The following is a 27,029-nucleotide window of genomic DNA, read 5'->3' on the forward strand; positions in this document are numbered from 1 at the left end:
AAAAAAAAAAAAAAAAAAAAAAAAAAAACAAGAAAACTAAAGCAGGGCCTGGAGAGATGTCTTAACCATTAAAAGTCCTTGCTGCTGTTTGTTGATGGGAACCGAGTTCAGTTTCTAGCACCCATGGAGAGCAGCTTAGAACTAATGTTGGCATGCACCTTTCCCACAGAGATGCACACATACACATGAAATTAAAAAGTTGTAATGACTGGAGAGATGGCACAGTGGCATAGAGCACTTGCTCCTCTTTCAGAGGACCTGAGTTCAATTCCTAGCACTCACATGCTAGCTCACAACCCTAACTCCAGTTCCATGGGATCCAGTGTCTACTTCTGACCTCTACAGACACCAGGTGTGTGCATGGTGCACAGACATACAGGGAAAACATCCATATACATAACATAAAAATAAATCTTTGGTTTGGGTGGGTTTTTTTGTGGGGGAAGGGATTGGTTTGGTTTGGTTTGGTTTTTGGTTTTTTTGAGACAGGGTTTCTCTGTGTAGCCCTGGCTGTCCTGGAGTTGATTTGTAGACCAGGCTGGCCTCAAACGCACAGCAATCCTCCTGCCTCTGTCTCCCTGAGAGCTGGGACTACAGGTCCACTGCACCTGGCTAATAAATCTTGTTTTTTAAGGTGTAGAGTATTGTCTATGATTCCATTTATTTGAAGTGCAAAGTAGCCACAACTAATACACAGTGATGATTGTGGCATGGGTACTGATTTAAGAGTTTTCTAAGCGATTACAGATATGTAGATTACTAAAAAGCAAGATACACACACACACACATACTCAAGATTGGTGGCACAGGGAAGGAATTGTTTGGATTTTTTTTTTTTTTGTTTACTTTTGTTTTGAATAGTGTAGAATTGTTTTGCTTCCTAGGGATTGAACCTAGAGCGTCAATTGTACTAAGCAGTCATCTTTTGTTTTTTTAAGCAGGGTCTCATGTAGTCCAGACTGACCTCAAACTTTCTATGTAACCAGGGCTGGCCTTGTACTCCTGATCATCATACTTCACTGCAGAAGGATACAGTTACAAGCAAAGCGCTACCACTCTGTGGTGTTGGGATGGCGCTCATTTGAGTGTTTTGTTTTTGTTTTCTTTCTTTCTTTCTTTCTTTCTTTCTTTCTTTCTTTCTCTCTCTCTCTCTTTCTTTCTTTCTTTCTTTCATTTATTTATTGCTGTTGATTGAGATGGTGTCTCACTATGTTATCCCCAGCTGGCCTGAACTCTCAGTGTTAAAGATGGCACTCACCTGTTATTCTAACAGGCAGGTATCTGTGAGTGTAAGGCAGCCTGGTCTATTTACAGAGTTCAGGGAAGCTAGGGCTTACAAAAAATATCCTGCCAGAGTTGGGAGTGTGGAGTTCCGTGGGAGGACAGGGATGCTCTCTAGAACACCAAACAATGATGCATGTTTGTAATCCCACCACTAGAGACTTTGATGCAGGGGGATGGATCAGCATGAATTTATGGCTATGTTTTTTAAAAAAAAAAAAAAACAAAACAGGGGAGTGGAGATATAGCTCAACCAAAAGAGTACCTGGCTACCATGTACAAAGGCCTGGCTATGTTCAGTCACCAACATCTCATAAATTCTGTGTGGTAACACGGACCTGTCATTTTAACGCCAGGAGAGGTGAAAGCAGGAGGATCAGAAGTTCAAGATCATCCTCAGCTACCTAGTGAGTGTAAGGTCAACATAAGCTGCTACATGAGACCATGCTAAATAATAGTAAGAAGCTGGGCTTGATGTTTAAGCTAGGCCCTCAAGGCAGAGACTGACAGATTTCTTTGAGTCATAGCCATCCTTGTCTACCGAGCAAGTTCTAGGCCAGCCAGGGGTACACAGTGATACTTCTCTTCTTTTTTTTTTTTTTTTTTTTTTTTTTTTTTGGGGGGGGGGGTGGGGGTTGTGTTTTTTTTTTTTGTTTTTTTTTTTTTGGGGGTTGTGGTGTTGGGGGCAGGGTTTCTGTACATGGTTCTCGATATTCTGGAACTTACTGTATAGACCAAGTTGGTCTAGAATGCACAGAGATCTGTCTACCTTTGCTCCTGAGTGTTGGGATTAAAGGCATGGTATTTGGCGACTCCTTTAAAAATTAAGGGATAAAAGTTTAAAACAAGGCTAGAGTGCCATAGTGGGGTGCTTGCATAGCGTGCTTGTGATAAGAACCCTGTGACGAGACATTCCAACCTTTAATTTTGTTGTTAATTTTCTAAATAGGTCTGTTAATGGAGTGTACCGTATTGGACTGTACGCACTTAAGGACATGCCAGCTGGGACCGAACTCACCTATGATTACAACTTTCATTCCTTCAATGTCGAAAAACAGGTAGGAGTTTAAGTTCAAGAAGGAGCATTGAAAGTCACACTGAGGAAGACTGCTTTTCACTCTTTAATACGTGGGCCTCACTGTCTCAGGAATCTGAAACCACAGTGCCCCGTTCTTGTTCTTCAGTCATGTCTTTTTAGTGTCACTTTACATAAGTTTAGTCTTCTCTCTCTCTCTCTCTCTCTCTCATCAATTGATTATTTGCATATTTACGTTTAAATTTCTTGATGCATGCTTACCTTTGGGTATTTAAGTGCTCAGCTACCCTCTTTGAACTTGTAGTGAGAATGTACAGGGTAAAAAAAATATTCTCTTTCCTTATAGCAACTTTGTAAATGTGGTTTTGAGAAGTGTCGAGGAATCATTGGAGGCAAAAGTCAACGAATGAACGGACTCACTAGCCATAAAAGTAGCCAGCTTGTGAGCACACATAAGAAGTCTGGACGGTCCAAAGAGAAGAGGAAGTCTAAGCACAAATTGAAGAAAAGGGTAAATCATGATCTCATGGGTTTCCCTAAAAGCTGTTCCAAGTCCCCTTCAGGCACTTACTGGAGCAAAGGTCACACAAGGTTATGTCTTAATCTTGGCTTTAAAATTTCAGAGGTGATATCTGATGGATTTTTTTTTTCTCCTTGTGCTCTCACCCACATGAATTTTTAGAGAGGCCATCCCTCTGAAGAGCCCAGTGAAAATATCAACACCCCAACAAGATTGACTCCACAATTACAGATGAAACCAATGTCCAACAGAGAGAGGTAAAGTTTTTTTAACTACTGAGTACTTTTTAAATTATGTGATTTGCTTGTCAACTTAAAATATTGCTGAACTTCATAACATTGATTTGTTGTGTTTTTTTTTTCTTTTTTTTTTTTTTTTTTTACACAAAGTCTTAATCCAACTGTAGGCAAAAGTGTGTGTGCATTCTCTGTGTAATCTTGGCTGTCCTGGACTCTTTCTAGACCAGGCTGGTCCCAAATTCATAGCGATCCTCCTGCCTCTGCCTCCCAGAATGCTGGGATTAAAGGCATGTGCCACCAGATCCAGGATAAAAATAATTTTTTTTAAGAAAGGTGTGGGGGTTTTTTGCTTTGTTTTGTTTTGTTTGTCTGTAACTTGTAATTTTGTAGTTATAATTGTCTCTTAACTCTAGCTCCACAGAACCTGACAGCCTCTTCTAGTCACCATATTTACATGGAATGTTCACACAGTCATAAACCTACATAAAATTTTTTAAATAAATAAAAGGCTTGAGCCAGTTGTGGCTACTCACCTTTAGTGCCAGCACACAGGAGACAGAGGCAGGCAGATCTCTGTGAGTTCAAGGCCAGTTAGAACTACATTTTGTTTTGTTTTGTTTTGTCAGGACAGAGTTTCTCTGTGTAGCCGTGGCTATCCTAGAACTAACTTGGTAGACCAGGCTGGCCTGGAACGCAGAGATCCACCTGCCTCTGCCTCGAAAATGCTGGTATTAAAGACATTTGCCCCCAAGCCTGACCCCTAAGAACTACATTATTAAGATCTCTTGTCTTCCAAAGAAAAGTTAACCTATGCTTGAGGCTGGAAAGATGGCTCAGCAAATAAAAGAACTTATTCTGATAAGTACTATCCCTATCAACAGGAAACAAGAGAGCTAATCAGATATCTTAGTGGTTTAAAATAATTTGATCTTTGGGGCTCGTATCTTGTGAGGAGAACAGAGTCCCAAAAGTTATCCTCTTACCTGCACATGTATGCACTAGCCCCCACACCCAAACCCAAACTTGATGATGATAATAAATAAGAGTTTGTTGTTTTGTTTTTTAAATTAGGTAAAGTCTGGTATATGGTTTAGTTGGTAGAATGCTGGCCTACATACAAGAAGCCTTCGATTGGATCCCTAGTACCTATAAAACTGTGCCTAGGAACAACACAAGCCTGTAATCTCAGAATTTGAGTGAAAGTCAAGAGTATAAAAGTTCAAGGTCAGAGCTGTGGAATGGCTCAGATGATAAAAACACTTGCCTGCTGACCTAATTTAGATTCCCCAGAACCCTTATAAAAGTGTAAGGAGAGAACTGACTCAACAGAATTGTCCTCTGACCTCCAGATGCTCACTGTGACCCTTGCATTACATACATACACATCATGCACATGTATATACACACACGCACACAAAAAACAATATTTATTTATTTATTTGTTTGTTTGTTTGTTTGTTTGTTTGTTTGTTTGTTTGTTTATTTATTTAAAAGGGCAGGAGCAATGGCTAGTGGTTAAGAGCACTAAACTGCTTTTCCTAAGGACCTGAGTTTAGTTCTCAGCGCCTCATGTTGGGCAGCTCATAACCTGGAGGTGACTCACAGCTGACTGTACCTTCAGCTGTGGGTATTCAGTGCCCTCTTCTGGTCTCCTTGGACTCTGCATACAAATAATTACTTTAAAATATAAGAATAAAATATAAATGAGCGAAAGCTGTCTCAGCAGTGACAAGTGAGTGCTACTGTTGCACAGGACCTGACCCCCTTTATTTATTTATTTATTTTTTTTAAGAAAAATATTCAGAATGCCCAGCAACCACATGGTGGCTCATAACCATTCTATAATGAGACCTGGTACCCTCTTCTGTTGTGTGTGCATACATACAGGCAGAGTACTGTATAAATAATAAATCTTTAAAAAAAAATGTCAGGTGCTGGAGAGATGGCTCAGTGGTTAAGAGCAGTGTCTGCTCTTCCAAAGGACCGAGGTTCTATTCCTAGCACCTACATGACAGCTTACAACTGTCTGTAACTCCAGGGATCTGACCTCTTTACACTAATGCCCTTAAATTATTTTTTTTTTAAAAGGGCAGTGGTGGTGCACACTTTTAATCCCAGCACTCTGGGAGGCAGAAGCAGGTGGCTCTCTGTGAGTTCAAGGCCAGCCTGGTCTACAGAGCAACTTCCAGGACAGCCAGGGCTACACAGAGAAGCCCTATCTCAAAAGAACATAACAACAAAAAAGAATATTCAAGATCATCCTCAGTTTCCTGAGTTTGAGGCCATTCTTGGCTACCTGAGAGCCACTCGGGAAAAAGGAAAAAAAGAAAAAAATAGGGCCGGGTGAGATGACTCAGCAGAAAAAAGTACTGGCTGCCAAGCCTGAGGACCCAGATCTGATTCATGGCACCCATATGGTGGAAAGAGAAAGCCAGCTCCTGCAGGTGCCCTTTGACTTCCATTTACATGCCACAGACTATGCATTCCCACACATATAATGCAGGTACACCTAACAGTAAATAAATACAATTTAACATTTTTAACAGAAAATAAAATAGCTGGGCATGATTGCACATACCTTTAATTCCTCCATACAGAGGTAGAATACCTCTATATGGTCTATATACATTATATATAATGTTGCATAGTTTTCTGTTATGTTTGTTTGTTCTAGAACTCTAGTTCTTTTTGATCAGTTGATCTTAAGCTCACTCTTCCTGCCAACAACTTCGCAGAATTTAAAAAAGAAAAATACCTGACGTGGTGCATACCTGTAATCCTAGAATTTAAGAGGTAGAGACAGGAGAATCGGGAATTGAAAACCAGTCTAAACTACATAAAACCCTATCTTAAAACCAAAGAAGGTTTTAACATGCACAAATAGCTCACAACTGTCTGTGACCTTAGTTCCAGAAGTTCTGATCTCCTCTTCAGACCTCCATGAGCACTGTGTATATATATATATATATATATATATAATATACATATGTACATGCAGGCAAAACATTCAAAGAAATAAAATAAACATAAATTGGCTAGGTTTGGTGGCACACCCGTAGTACTTGGAAGGCAGAGGCTAGAGCCATAGTGAGACCCTGTCTCAAGATAAATTTATGAATAAATGAATACTTATTAAACAAACAAAACCACATGATTTATGCAGATAGCTGGCTGTTCTGCTATACTTCTGTATTCTTGGGATTTGGAAGCCTAAAACTGGAAGGTTACAAGATTTGAGTCCATTTTAGACTATAATTGTGAGTTTAAGGCCCTGACCAATTGAGATTTGTACAAACATTCTATAAACCTGCTTTCTGGTCTGGTTATTTTCTTTGCCAGCTGTTTGTAGGTAATGTAGAAAAATGGTATTTGGCTTTTTGCAGGAAGGCTTTCAAGACTCACCCTCCTTTGTCAGCTTCCTACCAGTGTGAACTCTAGAATCCAGTTCTGTAACAGCCTTGAAAAGCTCCAAATCCTAGTCACTGCTTTGTTCATCTACCTATGTCACTTAACATCAGTGTATGGAGTGTAGACAAGTAATAAACTTGTTTATGGAATAGTAAGGATCTCCTTTCTCTTTTCTTGCAGGAACTTTGTATTAAAGCATCATGTGTTCTTGGTCCGAAACTGGGAAAAGATTCATCAGAAACAGGAGGAAGTAAAGCATACCCGTGATATTCACTCAACATCATTATATACCCGTTGGAATGGCATCTGCAGAGACGATGGGAATATTAAGTCTGGTAAGGCATGGGAAGACTTACTTTTTTTTGTTGTTCTGTTTTGTCTTGTCTTGTTTTGTTTTGTTTTATTTTGTTTTTTTGAGACAGGGTTTTTCTCTGTAGCCCTAGCTGTCCTAGGAGCTCTCTGTAGACCAGGCTGGCCTTGAACTCACAGAGGTCTACCTGCCTCTGTCTCATAGGTGCTGGAATTAAAATCTTTTGCCACCATTGCCTGGCTGGGAAAGCATACGCATTATTCTGTGATCGTTTTAATCACAAAGAAATCAGAGCTGAAGAGATGGCTATCTATTGGGATCATAGGCTGTTCCTCTAGAAGACCCAACTTCCATCCCCATCATTGATACAGCAGCTTACAAGCCTTCTGTAACTTCAGTCCCAGGGGATCCACTACCCTCTTCTGCCCATTATGGGCACTGCATGCACAGACCTAGACACCCATACACACACAAATAAGCAAAATTAGATAAATGAGTATTTAAAAAAGAAGAGAGGGGAGCAAAAAGCAAATAACTCAAACATTGTGACACTGCCTGTGAGGTAGAGGAAAAAGGATCAGGTATTTAAAATTGGCTTCACAGGGCATTGAAAGCCAGCCTGAGCTAACTGAGTAAGACAATGCACTGTTTGGAAAAGAAAGAGAGAGCCAGACAGACACTTTTGCAAACGCCTGTAACCTCAGCACTGAGGCTGAGGCAGGCAGACCCCCATGAGTATGAAGAAACCTTGAGCCATACAGTGAGCCCTTGTCTCAAATACATAAATAGCTTCTTTAAAGAGTCTTCTGTTTCAGCCAGGCAGTGGCACGTGCCTGTAATCCCAACACTGTGGGAGGCAGAGGCAGGCAGATCTCTGTGAGTTCAATGCCAGCCTGGTCTACAGAGCAAGTCCAGAACAGCCCAGGCTATACAAAGAACTCCTTTCTCAAAAAACTAAAAAAGGAATAAAAAAAAAAAGTCTCCTGTTTCTTGTTTTGAACTCGAGTAAAGATCTTATATAGCCCAAGCTATCCTTGAATTTGCTGCATAGCTGAGGATGACCTTGAACACCATTCCTCTTTTCTGTTCCTCCTTTATGCTGAGGTTATGAGTATGTGCTAACATGCTTACCTTTTGGTAAACTTTTTTGTTTAGAGAACATGGCACAACCTGAATATAGAGGATAGAGGACAGCTTGTGGAAGACTGTTCTCCTTCCACCTTGTAGATCCTAAGGTTCAAACTCAGGTCATTGGGCTTTGCACCAAGCACCTTCACCCATTTAGCAGCCTCACCAGTTCAGGGAAAAATGAACTTTTCCAGAAGTTTAAATCCTTTCAGCAATTTGTTTGTTAAAATCTCTTTGAAGTTACAAACCAAACAGTTCAAATCTTAATCATTTACTGACTATACACATCAATCAAAGAACTGTGAACAATGGTCCCAGTCTGAGCTGGGTGTTGCCAGATTCTTGGCTTCTTATTCAAGGAATTAAAAACTCACATGGTTTTTCAAAAGGAGCAGGACAGCTTTATTCAAAGCAAGTGATAGAATAGGTGAGATTACTTCAGGGATGACCTCAGGCCTCACGAATGACAAATATTCAAGTACTGGATTGTGGGCTTCCTTTCTGGATTCAACCTTTTAATTACACGTCTTCCTATAATGCAAATTGGTTTGGTTTGTTTTTTTTTTTTTTAAAGAAAGGATTTTTCTGTGTAATCTTGGCTATCTTGAACTTGCTTTGTAGGCCAGGCTGGACTCAAGCTCACAGAGATCTACCTGCCCCTGCCTCTGTGCTGGGATTACAGGCATGCGTCACCACACCTGGCTTATTTTAATCCTGCACCTCTCCAGTTGTGCACAGGCATAACATGGTAACTAGGGGATTCCCACCTTTATGAATACATTTTGAGGCTGAAGAGATGGCTCAGAGGTTAAGAGCACTCTTCTAGAGGTCCTGAGTTCAATTCCCAGCAACCACATAGTGGCTCACAACCATCTGTGAAATCTGGCGCCCTCTTCTGGCTTGCCTGGACACATGAAAGCAGAACACTACATAATAAATAAAACTTAAAAAAAAAAAAAATACATTTTGTCCTACTGTGCATGCATTATGCATTCAAACCATTTTAGGCTAAATCAGCCTACTTAGCCTCATAAGTGGAGTACAATTGAAAAGAATCTAAGTTTGATTTTTATTTTTTTTTTTTTGAGGGGTTTTGGTTTATTTTTTGTTTCTGTTATTTGGGGGGGGGTTAGTTTTTTTTTGTTTGGGGTGATTGGTTGGTTTGTTTTTTTGAGACAGGGTTTCTCTGTAGCCTTGGTTGTCATGGACTCCCTTTGTAAACTAGGCTGCCTCACAGAAATCCACGTTGCCTCTGCCGCCCTGAGTGCTGGGATTAAAGGCGTGTACCACCACGCCCGTCAAGTTTGATGTTTTTTAGTGGAAGGACAAACTTATTCCATTGTTCAAAGAGTGGGATGTGTATGCAGCGCCCTGCAAGTTGGGGTCCTATCTTACAAGTTGCTAGGTGAATTATTCAGAGAGGGGATGTGAGAATAGGAAGATCAGTTAAATGTCTCAGGCTTCCAATTGTTAGAATCGGGGTGTATGCCCAACAAAAGGAGTTCTAAATTGCTAACTAATTTCTGTGGTTGTTTGCTTCCATGCAAAATATGTCAAAGTACAAAGCATGATTTGAGCCTTGTGAGGTGGCACAGTTTGTAATTCTAGCATTTAGGAAGCTGAAGCAGAAGTGATACTATGTGCTCAAGGTCGGGCTGATCTACATAACATACAGTGCTAGGCACTCTGCCTGTTGCTAAATTAACACACACAGGCCATCGCCCTGCTCACATTCATTTTGAGTATTTAATGGCACTGCAAGGACATGATCCAGAGTATAGCTTAGACTCACTTACACATCCATTTTTTATGTTTAAGTAAGTCTAGAGTAAGACATCATATACCAAGCTGGAGTTAGGGGGAGTTGTGAGAACTGCTGAGTGACTTAAGGACAAGGTATTGACAGAGGTGCACACTTGCAGCTGTTGGACTGTGCAGAATTTACCACTGTATAAACACTAGTGTCTTCTGATTTTTCTCTAGGGGAGGAGAAGCAACTGTCTGCCCACTAACTCTGCTTAATATCCTCAAGGAAACTAGAAAGAAAAAAGATGTCAGGAGTCATCTGGGAAAGAACAGGCTACATTAAATTCTTCGTTTCCTAAAATTGCTTTTTTTTCCCTCCTCCTTGCAGATGTCTTCATGACCCAGTTCTCTGCCCTGCAGACAGCTAGATCTGTTCGAACAAGACGCTTGGCAGCTGCAGAGGAAAACCTGGAAGTGGCTCGGGCAGCACGCTTAGCACAGATCTTCAAAGAGATCTGTGATGGTATCATCTCCTACAAAGGTAGGCATATCACTTGCCCTCTCCTGAGAACCCTAGACCTCAAGAACCAGCAACGCTGTGCGATTATGAATTTATAACATAGATTTCTTCTTGCTGTTAGATGGGAAGATTCCACATTTGTTTCTAAATTATTTTGGGTTTTTTTCCCCATTTTTATATGTATGGGAGGCTTTGCCTGCATGTATCTGTTCACATGCATGTATTTGTATACCTGCATGTATCTGCTTTTTGCCAGCAGAGGACAGAAGAGGACATCAGGTCCCCTGAACTGAACTGGATTTATAAATGGTTGTGAGCTGCCCTGTGAGTGCTGGGAACCCTCTTCGAGAGCAGCCAGTACTCTTACCTGCACTCTAAGCAGCATTCTCTCTCTCTCCAGCGAAGCTAACAGAAGTAAGAAAGATGAGGAAGAACCCTTACTATGAATGTGTGCGCCACAGAGTAACTGACAAAAATAAATTCTAGAGCATATTTGCTAAATTATTCCTTATCTGGAATTCAGTCAAATCCACACCAACAAGACTGAATTATAGACAATTAAGAGAGGCTGGAATACGTGGTTCGATGTAATGTGATGATCTCTTGTTGGGAAAGGATTTGTTTCAAGTATTCTTTGATCTCTGGGGCGGTGTGGAGAGGAGTAACTTTTTGACTGTCAAGCCTCAAAATAGTTCTTTTTTCCTCCAATCTTTTTATAAGATTAATTTTTTTAGGGCCTGTATGTGTGCCTACACACCAGAAGAGGACACCAGATCTTACTATAGATGGTTATGAACCACCACATGGTTGCTGGGAATTGAACTCAGGACCTTTGGGAGAACAGCCAGTGCTTCTAACCTCTGAGCCATCTCTCCAGCCCCCTCCTCCAGATTTTAATGTGGAAGAGTCTAGTGTTGTTTTGGTAGTTTTTTTCTTTCTTTCTTTCTTTCTTTTTTTTTTTTTTTTTTTTAGTTAAAAGATGTTTAGGGGCTGGAGAATACTGTCTGCTCTTTTAGAGAACACATTGTAGAGAATCCCGCTCTGCATGGTGGCTCACAGATGCAAATAACTCCAATATCCAATGCCCTCCTCTGGCCTCTGGAGGCACTATGCACATAAGTAGTGCACAGACATGCACCATACTCTTTTAACCCATGTGTTCTAGACTAGCCTAAGCAATAAAACAAGACCTCCACCTCCATCTCAACTTAAAGTGTGTGTGTGTGTGTGTGTGTGTGTGTGTGTGTGTGTGTACACATACATATAAGAAAAGAAAGAGAAAGTGTGTGTGTGCCTAATGTGTGCCTGCCCCTTCCCTTTCTCCCCACCCCCTTTTTGTTGTTTTTGGTTTGTACTTTTGTTTTTTGGGTTTTTGTTTTTGTTTTTTTTGTTGTTGTTTTTGAGCCGGTTTCTCTGTGTCCTGGACTCACTGTGTAGACCAGGCTGGCCTTGAACTCACACAGAGAACACCTGCCTCTGCCTGCTGAGTATTGTGATTAAAGGCACATGCCACTTCTAACAGTCTCCTGGTTGCCTTTGTCTTTTAAATGTCTGTGTACTAAATCTTGTGTTCTTTCACAGATTCTTCCCAGCAAGCCCTTGCAGCTCCACTTTTGAACCTTCCCCCAAAGAAAAAGTAGGTGCACTTTTCGGTTAGCCTTGTAGAGCTCAGGATAGAAGTTAGTGCACAAGTTTGATAACCTGCTCTGTGTTCCAGGAACGCCGATTATTATGAGAAGATCTCTGACCCCCTGGATCTCAGTACCATAGAGAAGCAGATCCTCATTGGGTATTACAAAACAGTGGAAGCTTTTGATGCCGACATGCTCAAGGTCTTTAGGAATGCTGAGGTATTTACTAACTTCAAACACAAATTTAAGAAGTTTGGTCTGACAATTATTTTAGAAGTTTTCGGTTAGGAAAGGCAATAACTTTCTTTTAATGACTCCATTTGTTGTGTGTGTGTTTATATATGTTGCATGGATGCATACACAACACAGTGTGTATGTTAGGCAGCATATCCCTCCTTGCATGTGCGTCCCAAGGATCAAACTGAGGTCGTCAAGCAGCCCTGCTGGGCCACAGAAGAGGACTTTGCAGCCAGTCCTAAAGATACCTGATAAACCAGAGTCAGATGAATGGGGAGGAGGACCTCCCCTATCAGTGGGCTTGGAAAGGGGCAGGGAGGAGATGAGGGAGGGAGGGTGGGAGTGGGAGGGAATGAGGGAGCAGGGATATAGCTGGGATACAGAGTTAATAAAATGTAACTAATATTTAAAAAGCAAAAACAAAAACTGAGGTCCTCAGGCTTGGTACCTTTACCTGCTGAGCCATCTCATCAACCTAATAGTAATTTTTTTTTAACTTTCCTATCAGTGTTTTGCCTGGATGTGTGTCTATTCAACATATGTGTACAGTGTCCCCTGAGGACAGGCGAGGCTATCAGATGCCCTGGAACTGGAGTTAGAGGTGGCTGTACGCCATGTGGGTACTTGGAGCTGAACCTTCTATGCCAGAGCAGCAAGTACTCTTAGTTACTGAGCCATCTCTCCAACCCAAGAAAAGTAGTTTTCATTAAGTGCTCTTAAGAGTATGCATTGTATTGTGCTAAGAATTGTAAAATGCTTTTTATGAAAAACATTCTGGCCGAGTATACTGATGTATAACTTTGATCCTAGCATTTGGGAGGCAGACGCACGTAGATCTTTATGAGTTCAAAGGCAGTCTGGTCTACATAGAGTTTCTTACAGTGAGCTCCTGTCTTGGACAGAGGTGGCAGGTGGTTTCTCGGTCAGCCAGGTTGCTCTTTAGGTTAAAGTACTATGCAAGTCCAGCAACCTGAATTTATTCCCAGATCCCATCGTGCAATGTTGGAAGAAGAGAATTTTCTCTGCTAAGTCACTATCTGATCTCTATGTGCATGGCGTGGCATGTACATGCCCAGATGGCAATAATAATTTTTTATTAAAAATTAGCTCAGTCAGTAAAAGTGATCATATGTAGAAGCGTGAGGACCTAAATTTGAGCCTCAAAACATATATGGAAATGACAGGTATGGCCAGTTGTAGTGTCACATACCTTGAATCCCAGCATGAGTGAGGCAAAGTAAGTGGATCTTTGTGAGTTCTATGCTAAACCTGGTCTCTAGGGTGAGATTTAGGTCAGCCAGGACTGTAATGAGATCCTATCTAAACAGAAAAAGCCAGATGTGGTGGTGTGCCCTTGCAGGCCCAGAATGTAGGAGGCAGAGACAAGAGGATGCCTGTGGCTCACTGGCCAGCCAGTCCATTCCAACTGCTTAATTCCAGGTCAGTGAGAGACCCTGCCTCAAAGGTGACAGGGTTCCTCAGAATGACACCTGTGCCTTTCCTGTGTCCTACACAGACAGACAGGCATGCATGCATGCATATGTGTGCAAGATGTGTGTCCATCACTGCTTTGTTCATGAAAATAAGTGCAAATGAAGCCAAGCTTGGTGACTCACTCATACTTGAATGGTTGGGGCAAGAAGGTCAGCTCAAGTTTGAGCCCGTACCAGGCTTTATATTAAAACCCTGCCTTCTGGGGCTGGAGAGATGGCTCATCAGTTAAGAGCACTGGCTGCTCTTCTAGAGGACCATGGTTCAATTCCCAGTATCCACATGGCAGCAACTCTGTCTGTAGCCTCGGTTCCAGGGCTACTGACACCCTCACACAGACATTTATGCAGGCAAAATACCAATGAACGTAAAATAAAAATAAATTATTTGAAAAACAAAACAAAACCTTGCCTCCAAAAGCAAGCCTAGTGTATTACTCTGTAGTGACTTGAAAAAGGAAATTCTCTGGTACTTTGAAATACCCTGGAGAACAGAGCAGATCACTGGAGTAAATAGAGACTGAAAGACAAAATGAGAAGGTAATAAAGAGGTAGGAGAATACTTAGAGTAATCTGGAATTCTGACATAGTTTCTATTAAAACCCTGCTCCCATAGACATTTGCTATGTGCTCCAAGCATTTGCAAGACAAAGGTAAATGGAAAATTTCTACAATACATTATGCTTGCAACATTAATTAAATGTAATGATCACTGTGTATTTGATCTTATGGAAAGTAAGGCTCTTGACAGGAATTCAATAACAAAGCAATAGAAAAAACAGAAACACCATACTCTCTAAAGTCTAATTTTAATTCATTGTAGTTCAGTTTGTTTGCCAAAGTAGAAAAATAAAGAAAATCATGCTGCCTCTGCAGGTATTTTTAAACCAGATGAGAAAAGCAAAAATTATTTCTTTTGCTTTTTTCAGAAGTACTATGGGCGTAAATCCCCAATTGGGAGAGATGTTTGCCGCTTACGAAAGGCCTATTACAGTGCCCGGCATGAGGCATCAGCCCAAATCGATGAGATTGTGGGAGAAACAGCAAGTGAGGCTGACAGCAGTGAGACCTCAGTCTCTGAGAAGGAGAATGGGCATGAGAAGGACGATGACGTTATCCGCTGCATCTGTGGCCTCTACAAGGATGAAGGTCTCATGATCCAGTGTGACAAGTGCATGGTGAGTGCTGGAGTGATGAAGGAGCCTGAGCATGCTGAGCATGGTGACCATATTCAGAAAAGCAGCCCATGCTTCCCTGGGTTTGACAAGGCAGGCTTTTTATGAACTGTAACTCAGCCCAGCATTTGTTTATCCTCTACTCGTCATCATACTGTCTTTCTCCCCTTTTTTATCATTCATTTATGTCTTCCTTTCCTCTTTCTACCAATTTTAATTGTACATTTCTCACAAAATCTGCACCTAGAAGGGTAGCATTTGCTATAGGGTTTTGCCTTGAAAAACATAAACTATAGTACACAGTATAGAGCATGAATGCAGGTAGATTCCAGTGTATATGATGTTTGTTCACAGAGGGCTCCAACTGGAAGAGCCTAGACTTGGACTCAGTTTGTGTTGTCCTCCAAACCTGTATACTGTTACTTTATTTGTTCATGGGGCTATGAATAGTACATAAGGTCATTGGGAGGATAAAGTCAAGTGTGTGTATAAAGACTTTGACGGTAGCAAGTGACAGTTTGGTGGTATGTTCATCTTCGTTTTCACTCATCTTCCATTTTATTTGTCCAAATCTATGTGTTCAAATCGATGTGTATACTTTTATTCAAACATTGTTTTCCTCTTATTTTTTCATTTATTTCTAATTCTCACTCATACACTTATGTCATAATTCCTTTTAACTTTGCCCTGTCGTGTTGGTTTATCATTATTATTTCTCAGGGCTTCTATAAGTGTAAATCTCTTTGTCAAGTGTGCCTGTGTTCACAGGTGTGGCAGCACTGTGACTGCATGGGTGTGAACACAGACGTGGAACACTACCTTTGTGAGCAGTGTGATCCTCGGCCTGTGGACAGGGTAAGCTGATTCATAATTGGGAGATACAGTGTATGCGCTACTGTGCAGGATTTCTCATCCTCTCTATGCCTCAGCTTCACACTGAGGGTAGGAATTCTTGACATTCCTTTTCTCAGGATTGTAACCAAAGGAAAATAAAATAATTAGGATTTGTGAAAGAAATGTACTATATAAAGCTGGGCCATGCACTCGGGAGGCAGAGGCAGGTGGATCTCTGAGTTTAAGGACAGCCTGGTCTACAAAGCCAGTTCCAGGACAGCCAGGGCTACACAGAGAAACCCTGCTCAAAGGGAAAAAGAAATGATACGATATAAAACAAAGATTCTTTTTTTGTTTTGTTTTTGAGCTAGGAATTCACTGTGCAGCCCAGACTATCTCCAGACCCACCCTCGTCTTGCCTCTCCATGGTAGAGACAGAGTTGTAAATGCCATTTGTGTCAGGTAGAGTTTTGTTGAAAACAGCTCTTGCCTCAGAGTTACAGACTGTAATAAGTCTGTGACTTGACCAAGTTGGGTGGGTACTGCTGTACTTGTATGTATGATTCTGGGCTGCCAGGTGAGCTCAGTGCTTACAAGTTCTTGCTGCTAAACCTGAGTTTAGTCCCAGGGATCCACCTGGTAGAAAGAGAGAATCAGTTCCTACAAACTGTCCTCTGACCTTTACACGTATGCCATGGCAAGCTAGTGCCCACACATAGACGCATATATACACACGTGTGTGCATATACACGCAATCAATAAATGTATATGTTTGATCTTGATTAAGTTACCTTCCTAAAAAGAAGGATTTGGGCAGCATTTCTTTTCCTTTTTTAGGGGGGTATAACCTTGTAGCCTTAGCTGTCCTGAAACCCACTCTGTAGACGAGGCTCCCCTCAAAATCAGAAATCCGCCTTCATTAGGCAGCATTTCTTAACCAAAGTGTTGTCATATAAAGCTGGATGGACAGTTTGATGTTGTGAGGGATGCTATTTACAGTGTTTGGCTTCCCCAGCTTTGGATACTAAATACCTGTAAGTAGGCTCCAAAGACCATCGTCACTGTTTCATACACTCTCAGATGCCACTGGGATTGCACAGAACCATCTCAGACCTAATGCCTTGTCTTAAGTCTTGTCGCCTACTATAATTTCTTTGGGTTTAAAAACTGGTGGTATTCTTTTTTTTTTTTTTTTTTCATATTTGTAGTGTATTGAAGTGATTTTAGAAAGTATTGAGTGGAGATTTTCAGTTCTTTTCCTTTCTTTTTTTTTTTTTTTTTAAAGATGTATTTATTTATTATGTATACAAAGTTCTGCCTCCATGTACACCTGAACACCAGAAGAGGGCACCAGATCTCAGTATAGATGGCTGTGAGCCACCATGTGGTTGCTGGGAATTGAACTCAGGACCTCTGGAAGAGCAGCCAGTGCTCTTAACCTCTGAGCCATCTCTCCAGCCCTCTTTTCCTTTCTTGAATTAAGATTATTAGGCCAAATGTAATAGTTCTAGCCTTTCCCATTGACTCTCTGCTCTTCTCAGGAGGTACCCATGATTCCTAGGCCCCACTATGCCCAACCTGGCTGTGTCTACTTCATCTGTTTACTCCGAGATGACTTGCTGCTTCGTCAGGGTAAGTACCATGGCCCAAACCCCACTGACCTTTCAGAATTGTAGGAAGTAGATGCTCTATGCATAGTGGTTATCATCCTGCATGGATGAATAGATTATTACACTTTATACTTAAACTCATCATTACCCCACTTCCAACATATATACTGATTTGTAGAGACAGCTTTATAAAGCTAATTTTATTTTCCTTTGAAGCTCCCATTGTCCTCTCTTTTCCCCTTCCCCCCTCCCACCAACCCCTTCTCAAAAGTTCCTAGTTTGTGTTTGCACATATGCACGACTGAGATGGTGTGTGTGTGTGTGTGTGTGTGTGTGTCCCACTGCATTTCATTAGGATTGCCCGCATGAGCATGGCTGGATGGATATATCATTTACTTCAGCAAGGGAAGCTTACCATAGGCTATTTCCCTGAACACTATGACTCTACACCCTGCTACCCTAACAACTATAACTGTCAGTAGCTTTTCGGGGCTGGTGGGGCCGTATGAGCCCCTCCCCTTAGGTTGGTAGCTTTTGTTTAGTGTCTTGATTATATGTGGGGGATATTGTCTTGTTATTACTGTTTTTCAGACTGTATAGCTCAGGTCATGCCTCAAACTCCCACCTGTCCTCCTGCCTCAGCCTCCCACGTTCTGAGATGATAGGCATTAGCTACCTACTTGGCTTATACTAGTTTTTTCTTTTTGCTTGTTTGTTTGCTATACTGGTGAGTGAGCCAAAGCTGCAGACATGCTGCTAGTCAAGCAACCCAGAACTGAGCTATATACAATGTCCTTATAGTAATCTTAAAACTAGTAGACCAGGTATGGTGGTTCTATATCTTTAATTCTATCTGAAGGCAGAGAAAGTCTGGATTTGAGGACAGCCTGATCTACTTAGTGAGTTCCAGGCTAGCCAGGGTTATGTTATAAGATCTGTCTCAAAAACTAATAATAATAATAATAATCCTCAAAAACTAATAATAATAATAATAAATCTAGTAAAGAAACACAGCAGAAAGTACAAAAAATCAAAGGTCCTTCTGTAATTCTCACAGTTTAGAATTGATAATAGTCATTGTCTCTTGCTCTCTTTTGTAGTACTAGGGATTGAACTCAGTTCCTTGCTCCTTTAATTACTGAACTGTCTTACTACCGTCCTCCATGTTGTTTTAGACTCTGGATTAGATAAAAGGATACCTATGGAATGCATCCGGGGTCAATACTAATGTTCTCCTTTGTTCTGTACCGTTGTAGGTGACTGTGTGTACCTGATGAGGGACAGTCGGCGCACACCTGATGGCCACCCAGTCCGACAGTCCTATAGACTGTTATCTCACATTAACCGAGATAAACTTGACATCTTCAGAATTGAGAAGCTTTGGAAGAATGAAAAGTATGTGCTGGGTCCTCTTCTTGCAGCTGCACTGGAGCCTTGAAGCTGCTAGTAGACCTAATCACTCCTTTCTCATTTTCCTTTTTGTTTCTTGTTTGTTTAAAGAGAGGAACGGTTTGCCTTTGGTCACCATTATTTCCGCCCCCATGAAACCCACCACTCTCCATCCCGTCGGTTTTATCACAATGAACTATTTCGGGTGCCACTCTATGAGATCATTCCCTTGGAGGCTGTAGTTGGGACCTGCTGTGTGCTGGACCTTTATACATATTGTAAAGGTAAATGATGAAACCTTGTTAAGAGGTGATCTGTGGGACTAGATAGAGAGTCAGCAGTTAAAAGCACTGTCTACTCTTGCAGAGGACCTAAGCTCAGTTACCAGTATCCACATGGCAGCTCAGAACCATCTGTAATTTCAATTCTAGGGACCCAACACTTTCTTCTGGCTTCTCTGGGCACCAGGCTTACACATGGTACACATATGTAGGCAAAACATTCATACACATTAAAAAAAAAAAAAAAAAAGTAAATCTAAAAATATTAAAAACATTTCTCTAATATTAGCTATGGGACATCAGAGAGAAGTTTTTCCTTTCTTTTTTTTTTTTCTTCTTCTGGAGACAGGGTTTCTCTGTGTAGACCTGGCTGTTCTGGAACACACTTTGTAGACCAGGCTAGCCTCAAACTCAAAAATCTATCTGCATCTGCCTCCCAAGTGCTGGCATTAAAGGCATGTGCTACCGTGCCTGCCTCCCTCTTTTTTTTTTTTTTTTTAATGAAGCACAGTTGGGGTTTAATAAAGATGTTTTGATATATTTACTTATTTATGTATTCATGCATTTTGCAACAGGATTTTACTGTGCTGTGCTGGCCTGGATTCACTGTGTTGACTTGAATTCCAGAGTCAGATCTAGCTCCCTCTAACTCTGCAGTGCTGAGATTAAAGTTTATGTGAATCACCATACCCAGCTAATAAAGGTATTTTAATGTGTAAACACAAGGATTAAGGAAGACAGAGGTACTCAGAAAGAACCATACATGAGTGTCCCTGAGAGAGTCCCTTCTATTCATTGCTCAGTACTTATAGACTCATAACACCACCACCACTTTTTTTAATGTGAGTTTGGGGGATGTTTGCTTGTTGGCAAACATTCAGGCCCAGCATTTTAAAATACTGATTTAATTTTCAAAATCCAGCTCCATATTTTACTACCTACATACTTACTTAACCAAGCATAAGTTTCCTTAATTTACCAAATTTTTTTGAGTTTTTACAAAGATCAAATAATCTACAAAAGTTCTAGTTATGGCTAGTTGTCTGTTTGTTGCCATGATTAGCGAGGATTTAGTTGCCTGTACCTTTATTTCAATATATAGCAAAAAACTTCACCATAATAAATATTCTGTTCCATACTGACAAACTGCTTACAGCTCTGTGACCCTGACTTCGCCAATTTAAAAAAAAAAAGTATTCGCTTTTTAGCGTACTTCTTCATATTTTTGCCTCTTCCTGTCTCACAGTTTCCCTACGCACCTTTTGCTCAAACCCCCCTGCAACATTCAGCCTATGTTTCTGGGGTCCTTTACAGTTTGTTGTTCCATTCCACAGCTATGTTCCATCTCCTTCTGGATATAGTGCTTAAAAATTACTTTCTTTGGAAAGGTGGAGTTTTGAGGGGCCTGCTTCTTCTACAGCCACTGAATACTTGATTTTACAGCCTTTTCTAATTTTTTTCAGTGGGTCTGTCTCCTTTCAGTGGGTCTGTCTTCTCTCTCAGAGATAGATGATGTCCCCAGGGCTGCTTTTAGGAACAAAGGAAAATCAGATTTACTTTGTTTCAGATATTTTTATTCTTGTTTTTTGTTGTTTTGTTTTTGTTTTTTGAGACAGGGTTTCTCTATTTAGACCAGACCTTTCTAGCCATGAACTCAGAGATCCTCCTGCCTTGCTGAAAATAAATGTGTACACCATCACTCTTGGATGTAGATCTGTTTTATTTTTAATAATGTGGTTATCTGTAGGTATCTATGTACAAATAGTGGTACCTTTGGGAGGCAAAGGGAGAGCATCATATCCCCTGGAGCTGGAGTTAGAGACAATTGTGAGCCCTCTCACCTGGGTTACTGGGTCCCAAACTCTGTCCTCTGTAAGAACAGCATGTACTCTTAGCAGCTGAGCCATCTCTCTGGCCTTGGGGAGTCAGATTTTGTAACAGTGTTTGAATTTACAGGGAGACCCAAAGGAGTAAAGGAACAAGATGTATACATCTGTGATTATCGGCTTGACAAGTCAGCACACCTATTTTACAAAATCCATCGGAATCGCTATCCTGTCTGCACCAAACCCTATGCCTTTGATCATTTCCCCAAGAAGCTTACTCCCAAAAGAGATTTCTCAGTAAGTTACCTTTGTTTTTGTTTTTTGTTTTGTTTTGTGTTTTAAGGCAGGATGTCACCACTTAGTTCAGCTAATCTTCAATTTTCAGTTCTCTTGCCTCTACCCCTAAGTGTTAGAACTACATGCATAATGCTTGAGACCTCACATTCTTTCCTTTTCCAAAAAAAATGTATAGTGTGTGTACACATGCACAGATACAGGTGAGAAAGCCAGAGGAGACTGGCTTCCCTGAACCCTGACACAGGGTCTCTCACTGTACCTGGTGCCAATAACCAGCAAGCTTGAGTGACCCTACTGTCTCTGCCCCTGCAACCAGCACTGGACCACAATCTGCTTTTTTTTTATGTGATTACTGAGGATTTGACCCCACGTCCTCATGCTTGTATGGTGAGTACTCCTACCTGTGGAGTATTCTCCTTGTCTCTCTACACCTTCCTTTCTTTATATTGATGGGACTTTTAAAAATTTTTTGTTTTTTGTTTTGTCAAGACAGGGACTAAAGGTGTGCACCGCCACCACCACCACCCAACCATATTTATAATTTCAAGAACCGTTTAGAAGCCAGTGTGGTGGTGCACTTGGGATACAGAGGCAGGTAGATCTCTGTGGGTTCAAGCCCAGCTAGGGCTACCCTGTCCCAATAAATACGTAGGAAGAAAACAAAAATAATCTTTTGTTTTTATGTTTTTGAGACAGGGTCTTACTATATAGCTCAGGTTTGCCTCACAGCCACTGTGTGGACTAGGCTTATCTTGAGTGTCAAGCAGTCTTAACTCTTAAAAGCCCTTTGATGTTTTGTCTTTCTTATGTCTAAATAAAAAATGTAAGCCATGGGTGTGGGGACACACACCATTAATCCCAGCAGAAGCAGGTAGAACACTATAGATTTTGAGGCCAGCATGGCCTGTGTAGCAAGTTCCAGGCCATGTAAGGCTACATACTGAGGCCTTATCTTAAAAAAGGCCATGGAAACTGACTCAGTGGGTAAGGGCACTTGCCCTAGAACATGAAGCCCTACTGCGATTCCACAACCTTCGTAGTGGGAGCGCAGTGCATGTGCACCCAAGCAGAGCGCTCGAAATAGTGAGTATCCAAATGTCATCTGAGAAGTAGCTTGACCATGCTCACTTTTTTTTTTTTTTTTTTTTTTTTTTTTTTGAGGGGAGTGGACAGGATGGTTTGAGACAGGGTTTCTCTGTGTAGCCTTGGCTGTCCTGGACTCACTTTGTAGACTGGGCTGGCCTTGAACTCACAGAGATCTGCCTGCTTCTGCCACCCTGAGTGCACACATTTTTATTCCCCTCTCCCCTCTGGGTATTTTTCCTAGTTGTTGGGAATATAGACCAATGATTTTCATTCATTTACTCCAGATCAGATCCAGCATTAATGTGCCTCCCTCTGTCCCCCTCCATTTTTTTTTCTGCAGCCTCATTACGTCCCAGACAACTACAAGAGGAACGGAGGGCGGTGAGTCCTAGAAGAATGTGAGGGTTTTAAGGGGTTGGCCAGGAGCTCTTACAGAACAAAAAAAGCACGTAGTTCCTCATTGGTCTCCACTATTGGGATTGGCTATTCTGAGGGAAAGCCCAGTTTAACGCTGTCACTAAAGTAGGAGAGGTGCCAGTCCCATTAGCATTCTTAGCAAGAACAGGGGAATGTAAAGATAAGAGAAAGAGAACAAGACTAGAAACAGTGCAGATGATTCTGTATCGTTATAAAAACTGAGCTCTCTCCATAACATGATGGTATATCAATTTTTGATGCATCTATTGAAGCGATACAATCAGTATTGCACAGGTTTTTTTTGTTTGTTTTTTGTTTTGTTTTGTTTTTGCTTGATTTGTAAATAAGGCTATTCCTCTTGAAGGCTTTTCTGTTGTCTGTCAGTTAAGAGCGTAAGTAGCTAGGGCTGTGGAAATGACTCAGTAGTATTGCTCTTGTAGAGGACATGAGCTCTCTTCTCTGTAGCTATGTCCAGTTGTTCATGGCCACCTGTAAATCCTGCTCTAGGGGATCCAACACCCTCTCCTGGCTGTGTTTTATGGGATTCTATATCAGTTTTGCTTCAGATTCCTGAGAACAAGGAGAGAGATTTAATTATACAAATAGAAGTTAAATTTAGGGTCTGGAGGGATGGCTTAGTGGTTAAGGCTGCCCTACCAGAAGACCTGGAAGGTCCCAGCACCCACATGGCAGCTCACAACTGTCTGTAACTCTAGTTTCAAGGATTTGACACCGTCATACAGACATACATGCAGGAAAAACACCAATGGACATAAAATAAAAATAAATATATTTTTAAAAATCTGTAAACGTTAGAATACTAATCTAGCATGCACAAGTACTATCATAAAAAGGAAAATTAAATTTCAGAGAAAAGTAGTGGTTTGTTTTACTGCTGATATTCAGGTTTCTTAACTTAAGCCAAAGCTCTAATAAGCAGATTCCAGGACCTCACGCCATTCTTAGGCCTCTAGCTTTCATTTTTCACCCTCTCAAAGTGCCTTTGTCAGCCTTGCCCTGAATTCACATATCCTTTTGGTAGATCGTCCTGGAAGTCTGAGCGCTCAAAGCCACCCCTAAAAGACCTAGGGCAAGAAGATGATGCTTTGCCCTTGATTGAAGAGGTGCTGGCTAGTCAGGAGCAAGCAGCCAGTGAGATGCCCAGCCCTGAGGAGCCAGAACAGGAGAGAGTCACTGGGGACGTCAGTGATGCTGGAAAGAAACCAGAGGAAAATAGTCAAGAGCCCCAATTAGCCAGCACACCTGAGGAGCGGAGGCACAGCCAGCGGGAAAGGCTCAACCAGATCCTGCTCAACCTCCTTGAGAAAATCCCTGGGAAAAATGGTAAGACTCAGGCTCATAATTAGGCTAGAAGATAGCGAGAAAAAAGTAGTAAAAAAGCAACTGTGTGTGTGTGTGTGTGTGTGTGTTGTATTGGAGAATAAACCTAGTACCTTAGATATGCTAGGCAACACATTATACCACTGAGTTTTGTTTGAATTCAGAACAACTCTAGTTACTATGGTAGCATGGTGTGTGTTCTAAGCAAATGGTTTAGTTCTCTCGTAACCCTCCCTCAGTCTCTCAGTTACACAGATTAGCTTCACTTCAAAGTGAGGCCAATCTGAGATGGTGTCTCTCAAGCCCTAGAGAACCACTTTCTTTTCTTTTGTGGAGGGTGGGGAGTAAAGCTTCAAAACAAGAACTTAGTGCTAGAAGCAGACCTAATTGCTTTAGACGAAGTGGTTCACTTTAGAGTGCAAATTCAGGGTGTGATATAGGAAAGTGTATTTGATGAACTGCCTTGGTTCTGTTTTCAGCCATTGACGTGACCTACTTGCTAGAAGAAGGATCAGGCAGGAAACTTCGAAGGCGCACTTTGTTTATACCAGAAAACAGCTTTCGGAAGTGACTCTTGAAAGAATAAGAACCTCGAGCATCTGGGATCCAGTGGCACCAAGTCCTGTCTCTTGCTCTCTGGATGTGGACAAGGGCAGAAAAAGTTCCATCCAGGCAAGAGGAGTGGGGTCATGTCTCTGACATTAGGTACTTATTAAACCTTGGAGCTAGTGGAGAGAGAAAGGAAGTAGGCTTGTCTGCGGCAGCTGAGTTACTTCTCCTCTTGATAGCTTTACCCTAAGGGTTAATATAGAGAGGAGGACCACGTTAGGAGTAGCCGGAAGCTATTGGTACTTTACAGCACTTGGTACTCCTCAGAGCTTGGGTTCTTCTGGGTTGCCCTCTGACCCTGCAGGCACCAAGAAGCTGCTTCTATGACCAGGTGTAAATTCAAATCCAAAGGAAGGGGCCCAGATCCCAGCCCTGTCCCATTTATTCTCTTTAGCTCTAAGAGCTACGTCAGAGACCTAAAACAGATGTAGTAGCTGAGGCGTCTTCTAAGCTCCTGGACCAGGAAAGTTCTTTGTTCCTTCTTGCCCAATCAAAGTAATAGAACATGATTAATTGCTCAGAGCACTTAGAACTGCTGCCATTCTCCCTACATCTACTCCCCAAAATAGAATCAGTAGAATCATGGGGTAGGAGAGGCCCCCATGGGGTCCAAAGGGCAGTATTTGTAATTATTTTTGGTTTACCCTTTGTAACCTACCGAACATATTTTTTCCTACTGAGAAAGCCAAGCCCCCGCCAGCACACACACTGCTTCTCTTCCTGTGTGCGTGCGTGCGTGTGTGTGTGTGTGTGTGTGCGCGCGCGCTGTGCAGCAAGATTCACTGCAAAAAACACTTTTTAAAACTACATTAAAACTCTAAACGTCTCCCCTAACAAAACTCACTACAGAACTGTTGAGCAGCGCTCGCTGGGTATTTGTTGCAAGCGTAGATCACCGTGGAAAGCACTACTCTTACTTTCTTAGCTGTGTGGTCTCCAGTGCCACCTTCTCACCACTAGTCCCGTTTCTCCTCTGCCTTTCTGAATGACTTCATCATCAGGAGGTATATCCAGGGTCTTCTTCCCTTCCAGTCTCTTGACCAGAAGTTACCAGACCATACTGTCTCTTCACAAGTAAAATTCAAAAAGCTTTGCTTTGTCCTCTCAGACATACATATGCATATACATTTTAGATGTTCTTATAAGAGAAAAGATGGTTTTTAAATGTGCCAAGTTATATGTGTGTGTGTGTGTGTGTGTGTGTGTGTGTGTGTATGTGTGTGTGTGTGAGTGTGTATATATGTATATGTGTGTGTGGGTGTGTGTGTGTGTATATATATATATATATATATGCTGTGAGATTGGTAAGCAATACATTAGTAAATACATCATTACTCTTTTCCGATACTGGACCAATGACGTCCTAACTGTACAATTCCTTCCCCTTACGAAGACGACGCTCTGACTCATTTAGATAGAAACATTTTACCACCTTTCATTCCATTGATTTTCTTTTTCTTTTTCTCCTTTCTGTGTTATTCTTAAGGGAAAAGAGAGAGAGAAAGAGGGGGATGGCATAGATCCCCTTGAGCAGAGAAAAAGCAAAATATTTTATTAAAGAAAAAAGAGAAATTAAGAAAATAGTTTGGAGTATTTTCTTACTGTAGAGAAGCATTGTACATTACCACGAGACCTGGGTATAAGATACTCATGAGTGGAGCTGGGGATTGCATGTAAAGCCCATTTGAGTGGTTTCTTTTGTTTCTCATTGCAGGGAGGGGGTAGGACTAAGGGCACTTTTGGGGGTCTCCTTTTAGTCAAAAGCAAGAAATGACAAGAAAGAGCTTAAAATCAATGTTTTCCTTTAATAGTGTTAAACACTAAAATTTTAAAAAAGAAAGAAAAGACTTTGTAAAATTTAAGAACAGAAGCAAAAGACACTACGCTGTCATTTTATCTTTCTTTTGTTGAAAGATTAAAAACTGAAATGTTTTTTAGACAATCAAATGTTAGGTAAGTGCAAAAACTTGTTTTTTCTTACTGGTGTAGAAATTAATGCCTTTTTTATTTTTCAGTTATTTTATAATAACAAAATAAAAACAACCCCAGCTTCCAGGTGGGGTTTGATGTTTGAAATGCGGGGAAAAGCACTACATCACTGCAAATAGATACAAAGCTAGTCTGCATGTCTGTAGGCTGTGTGATTGCGGAAAATATAAATGCTGCTAATATATTTCCTTTTTACAGAAAAGCATATCTAAATAGATGATTGTTTTGATGTTAATCTTTGTAAATTATGTATTACCAATTTTAACATTGGATGTAATTGCATAAAGGCTTGCATCTCAATCCTTGAAAATCTAGCATTAAATGGAAACAACTTTTCCTAACTGTGGCGTGGTTAGCTTGGTATTTTTGTGCCTCTTTCGTATCCTCCCATGTCTCCAATCCTCATCGTCATCCTGTTTCTAAGGAGAGCTCTCAGAAACTCTGTCATCAGTATCCTGGGCCCCATATGAGCCATTTCTTCAATTCTAGTGTCTCTCTAGTTGGATTCAGTCTGACAAGTAAGCACCACAGTGCTCACTATGCCAGATATCCAACATCCAGCTGTTTGACAAACATGCTGTGCTAGTCTGCATAGCCATCCTTCACACATGTCTATTATCTCCTTTAGT

The 27,029-nt window shown here is 41.2% G+C and overlaps 1 protein-coding gene across 4 annotated transcripts in view; it reads left to right on the forward strand.

The window, feature by feature from the left end:
• Nucleotides 1–26,741, forward strand: part of Ash1l (ASH1 like histone lysine methyltransferase) — a 118,202-nt gene extending 91,461 nt beyond the window's left edge. For all 4 annotated transcript variants that reach the window (XM_055625649.1, XM_055625650.1, XM_055625648.1 and 1 more), the window contains 16 exons: nucleotides 2,231–2,339; nucleotides 2,664–2,828; nucleotides 3,000–3,094; nucleotides 6,665–6,819; nucleotides 10,057–10,209; nucleotides 11,770–11,824; nucleotides 11,906–12,038; nucleotides 14,476–14,724; nucleotides 15,490–15,576; nucleotides 17,097–17,187; nucleotides 18,422–18,560; nucleotides 18,666–18,838; nucleotides 20,792–20,958; nucleotides 22,385–22,425; nucleotides 23,504–23,805; nucleotides 24,282–26,741. In XM_055625649.1, the coding sequence (XP_055481624.1) occupies nucleotides 2,231–2,339; nucleotides 2,664–2,828; nucleotides 3,000–3,094; nucleotides 6,665–6,819; nucleotides 10,057–10,209; nucleotides 11,770–11,824; nucleotides 11,906–12,038; nucleotides 14,476–14,724; nucleotides 15,490–15,576; nucleotides 17,097–17,187; nucleotides 18,422–18,560; nucleotides 18,666–18,838; nucleotides 20,792–20,958; nucleotides 22,385–22,425; nucleotides 23,504–23,805; nucleotides 24,282–24,373 (2,206 nt within the window). In that variant the 3' untranslated portion in view covers nucleotides 24,374–26,741. The remainder of the gene's footprint in view (nucleotides 1–2,230; nucleotides 2,340–2,663; nucleotides 2,829–2,999; nucleotides 3,095–6,664; nucleotides 6,820–10,056; nucleotides 10,210–11,769; nucleotides 11,825–11,905; nucleotides 12,039–14,475; nucleotides 14,725–15,489; nucleotides 15,577–17,096; nucleotides 17,188–18,421; nucleotides 18,561–18,665; nucleotides 18,839–20,791; nucleotides 20,959–22,384; nucleotides 22,426–23,503; nucleotides 23,806–24,281) is intronic.
• The last annotated feature ends 288 nt before the right edge of the window (nucleotides 26,742–27,029 follow it).

Source organism: Psammomys obesus, unplaced genomic scaffold, assembly GCF_907164565.1.
Source record: "Psammomys obesus unplaced genomic scaffold, mPsaObe1.curated_primary_1811, whole genome shotgun sequence".
NCBI lineage: Eukaryota > Metazoa > Chordata > Mammalia > Rodentia > Muridae > Psammomys > Psammomys obesus.